Here is a 4,273-nt window from a genome sequence, read left to right on the forward strand (position 1 = left end):
CACCCTCATCAAGATCCATCAGCCCAGATCCATCTTCATCTCCCTCACTACCACCTGGCTGCGCCTCTCTGAAGGCAGGCCAACCATAATCACTTGCGGAGTCACCAGTGCTGGAGTGTCCTGATGCTGGCCAACTCAAGCCTGTGGAGGACACAGGAGAAGGTTGGTATTCTGGTTGCTCTTCGTCTTCAGGTTGCTGTTCAAAGTAAGGGGCGACGGCGCCCGTGCGGAGCGCCCCAGCATCCTGCCAAGGGCCTGCGGGTATAGGACCGACGGGCTGCAAGCGAATCTCCCGTTGATGTAGCCGGTCCATCAAAATCTCAATGGCCTCTATGTCGTTTCGGAGCTGGTCTTGTTCCATGCGACCACGAAAAAAGAGGTGTTGGACCCACATCTGTGCGCCATGAACCTTTGCTGCTGCTGTGGCCGCATGCACTGGCAGAACTGGAATGCCAGCCTCATCGTCCTCGACTTCCATGTTGGGTTCACAGTATGGCTAAACAGTAGAAGGTATCAATAAAATCGATGGACAACAGATCAAGTGTGTAAATACCTGTCCCATGGCTTCAATCCACTTACAAAAAGCTTTTTCCTCCTCATCCGAATGCGCCTTCAATAGCTTTTTCTCATTCTCACCGCTGGCGCCCACAGAATTCCACCAGTCGGCCTCATATGTCGCTAGAATCGGCGCCTGGTCTTTGGGCCCGTATTGTGCTTTCAAAACCGCGGGACTGAGTGGTTTTACAATCCGTCTTGCAGGATTTGTTGCGTTCAATAAAGCAGGTGCCCATGGCGGTAGGTCAAGTACTCCACCCAAGCAGTACGCTTTCCCAACTTCCATGCAAAGACGGTTCTATAGATAGATTAAGATAGATCAAGATAGATGAACAGTGAACACCATGAGGACGAACAGTTTCATGCTGAATCCTCAATTTCCACCACTCTTGCCTCTCCTTGTCATCAATCCAGTTCAATTTGTCATCGGAGTATGCACTCCATGCCGCCTTGCATCGGGAGAAGAAGTGGTAGACGCGCCATTCCATTGCAGTGTCCATGATTCAAGTTGAGATTGGCACACAAAAATGAACAAGCCGGTCATGTGGTTTGGACACGTGATGGCCCACAGCTACTACATTGCCATCCCGCAATATGTTGCGCCCCAGTCTGTTGCGCCTGCAGAGTATGTTGCGCCACAGTGTTGCGCTCACACAGTACATGGCGCCCACACAAGACATTGCGCATAATGCTGCGCCACGCAGTACGTTGCGATCACACAGTACACCGCGCCCACACAGCGCATTTTGCACACACATTATGTTGCGCCCACCCAGGACAGGACGTTGCACCTGGTTGCTTGTGTATGAATTACATGACAAGTGGCTTATAATAATGGTTGGACAATTGAAACCTGTTATCCGCATCGATGGCAAGCATATTCCACAGATCCTTCTGGCGTTCAGCATAGCAAACATGCCCAGGCTTTGCTTGGTCTGCTGCCATTTTTTGCCATGCACTCCACTTGTTCACCTGATACAAGAAGTATCTCGTCACCCATTCCATCTCATGTGACAACAGGTTGAATTCTTCTCTCCATCTGTGAAACCTGGCCCTGGCCCGAAGCCAATTGATGCGATGAACTAGAAAGGTAATCAATAATCTACTACTGAGGAGGGTATAGGGATGCTTTACACTCTACCATCCGTTCGTTGTCCTGCATATCGCCTGCCAAGTTGGAACTCCAAAACCAGGCTGGCTTTGCCCTACTTTGCCCTCGCGCATTCGGGTCTGCTACCGCAGTATTTGCCTTCATGTCCTCCTTCAAGAGCGGTTTATACTGGCGCCCTATCTTCTTCTCTGGGTCGCCCAATCTTGAAATGGCATCGATGGCATAGGAGTAAATCTGGCGATGATGATGAAGCGTTCGCCCAACAGCGTGCACCGTCGCCCATGCCCTTGTTTTCTTGACTTTACTTTTTTTGATTTTTCGAAGCTTTCTTCCATATTCAAAAGACAAATTCGCCAGTGACACTCGGACGCCTTGAAGAGCATCGTTCGCTTGCCCTTGGCGCAACTGATATTCTTTGGACAAAAAATGTTGTAATCCATGAGCCTGAAGGTGCTCTTCTCCCATGGCTGACGGCAAGGCTAGTTTCACATGTTCAACAGCTTCAGCCGCAGCAAGCGCCGCTGCCTGGGCTTGTGCAACCTTTGTGGCGGCGACCACCATGATATCAGGCGCGCTGCCACTGAAATTTGACTCGGCCAGATCATCGTCCATCTGCAGAACATCGTCCATATCAAACTCTTCACGAAGCAACAGCTGATTTTCATTTAATGCTGGGTTCCATGCTAAAAAGGTCATTCCCGTCTTGTTGAAAGCATCGATTCTCACTCTTAACCTTTCCCTCCTCTTAGCAATGTCAACTTTCTGCAGGATAGTTGGTTTTTTTCCAGTACGCCGAATGAGAAACCTTAGTTCAATCCTGTTTTAATGTAAGCCATTCCTCGTATGCATTGGCTCTGTCAGGGTCTTACTGTGTCTCCTCAATTTTGAGTCCTGTTGCAATCCAAGATGTTTGACCTGTACTGCCCATCGAAAGGCGCTCCTGGTCCATCAGCTTTAATTGGACTTGAGCGGTGGTGAGGGGGGCTGTAGTGTTGGTTAGTCTAGGTAAAATGGCGTGAGCGCCAGGGGTGCTAGCACGGCGTCCATGAGCGCCAGGGATCCTGGAACGGCGCCCTCAATTTGTGCGCCACTCTTCCTGGAACGGCGCCTTCAATTTGGGCGCCACACTCTTGGTGGACGAGCCAATTCCACCAAAGTTGCATAGTAAGAGCTTACCTGGACAATTGGGTGGATTTCTTGGCGCCATAATATCCATCGCCTTCAAATTTCCTTGTGCCCGATCGCTCTCAGCCGCACGAATCTCTGCCTGCCATGTGTGGTTGTGTTCGCCTGCCGAACTATTCAGTTGGTCAAAGTAGTCTTTGCTGTCCACCAGACCAACGACAGCCTTCCTGTACTTGGCAATGACTGAGGAGACAATGTTGACCATTTTATTCCAGTTGCTGTCATTCATATGGTCGTCCAAGACCTTGGCCCAATGGGCGAGGGTGGCCGTGCGGGTACTCCTCGAGATATCATTGAGCTGCGCCCAAAGGCTTTCCAATATTTCCCCATCTACCATTCCAGCTCCGGGAATAAATGACGTCGCCAACCAGAAGAGGCACTCATCCTGATGACCATGGACATGAAATAAACCAATTCCCATGATCAAATTAGCCTTCTCAGAGATGGAAAGATTTGGATTGTTAGCAATCCTGTCCCAGAGATTAACATGATACTGACACATCACGTCATATATGATCATGATATCGTCCAAACCATTCAGTCCCATGTTCTTCAGCGCCTCACAAAGAGCATAGTTGATGTTCAGCTGGCGCTCGCCCTTCTGAAAGTCAACAACGCTGCCTGGAATGAAGGCGCCTGATCGGGGGCAGGCAAATGCCGCAATGCCAGTTGCATCACAGCCTGCGTGATTCTGACTTGCATTGTTGATGGCCTGGTGGTTGCTGCATGTTGATTTGACCTACAACCAAATGAGTCAGGTTTTGAAAGGGGCAGTGGGCGCAGTAGGATTCTGCGCCCAAAAGCATCAAATGCTACATGGCTACATGGCGCAGCAACCTCGGGCGGCAGAACTGGGATGCGCCACATATGGGAAGGCGGTCCAACTCACCTGGCGAGTAACAGTGGGCTGCGCCAGGTACTTCTTGTAAGCCTCCTTCTCTGTCATCATTCCTTCCCCACTGGTCAGCCATACATCGTCCATGGCATTTCGTTGCTTCAGGTGATCAGCTGAGAAGTTACCATCAACACAAAGAAATCGTGTGAAGACCTCGCTGCCAATGGGAATGAGTATGTGAACAAAGGGCAGTTCATGCTTACGGATGTGGGTCCTCTTTCCAGTTCATTGGCAAGTTAACACCTGGCTGGGCGCAAGATGCACAACCATATGCCATCTCTCCAGCCTTCGGCATTCTAGGCTCATGTCCAAAACCAAAGCATTTTTTAAGTTCCAAATTGCGCCATTGCCGACTAACTCTTCTGAATTCGCGATACCTGTCCTGGGGTGATGGGTGAGACAACATTCAAGTATATCAACCAAAGCAATGTGTACCGGAACCGACTTGGGGAAAGCCGGAGAAGTCAGGCGCCGCAGCTTGAGATAGTATTGATATGCGGAAGTTTTGCAGGTAAGATTGGACAACC

At 50.1% G+C, this 4,273-nt stretch overlaps 1 protein-coding gene across 1 annotated transcript in view; it reads right to left on the reverse strand.

Moving 5' to 3' along the window:
• Nucleotides 1-1,660: 1,660 nt before the first annotated feature.
• The window catches only part of LACBIDRAFT_330319 (uncharacterized protein), a gene marked incomplete at both ends in the record, with an annotated part of 3,934 nt that continues 1,321 nt past the window's right edge, over nucleotides 1,661-4,273 (reverse strand). Inside the window, 6 exons of the mRNA XM_001884603.1 lie at nucleotides 1,661-2,483; nucleotides 2,536-2,650; nucleotides 2,843-3,563; nucleotides 3,595-3,663; nucleotides 3,741-3,903; nucleotides 3,950-4,128. Coding sequence (XP_001884638.1) covers nucleotides 1,661-2,483; nucleotides 2,536-2,650; nucleotides 2,843-3,563; nucleotides 3,595-3,663; nucleotides 3,741-3,903; nucleotides 3,950-4,128 — 2,070 coding nt within the window. The remainder of the gene's footprint in view (nucleotides 2,484-2,535; nucleotides 2,651-2,842; nucleotides 3,564-3,594; nucleotides 3,664-3,740; nucleotides 3,904-3,949; nucleotides 4,129-4,273) is intronic.

This window comes from Laccaria bicolor, genomic scaffold, assembly GCF_000143565.1.
Source record: "Laccaria bicolor S238N-H82 LACBIscaffold_26 genomic scaffold, whole genome shotgun sequence".
In the NCBI taxonomy this organism is placed as follows: Eukaryota; Fungi; Basidiomycota; class Agaricomycetes; order Agaricales; family Hydnangiaceae; genus Laccaria; species Laccaria bicolor.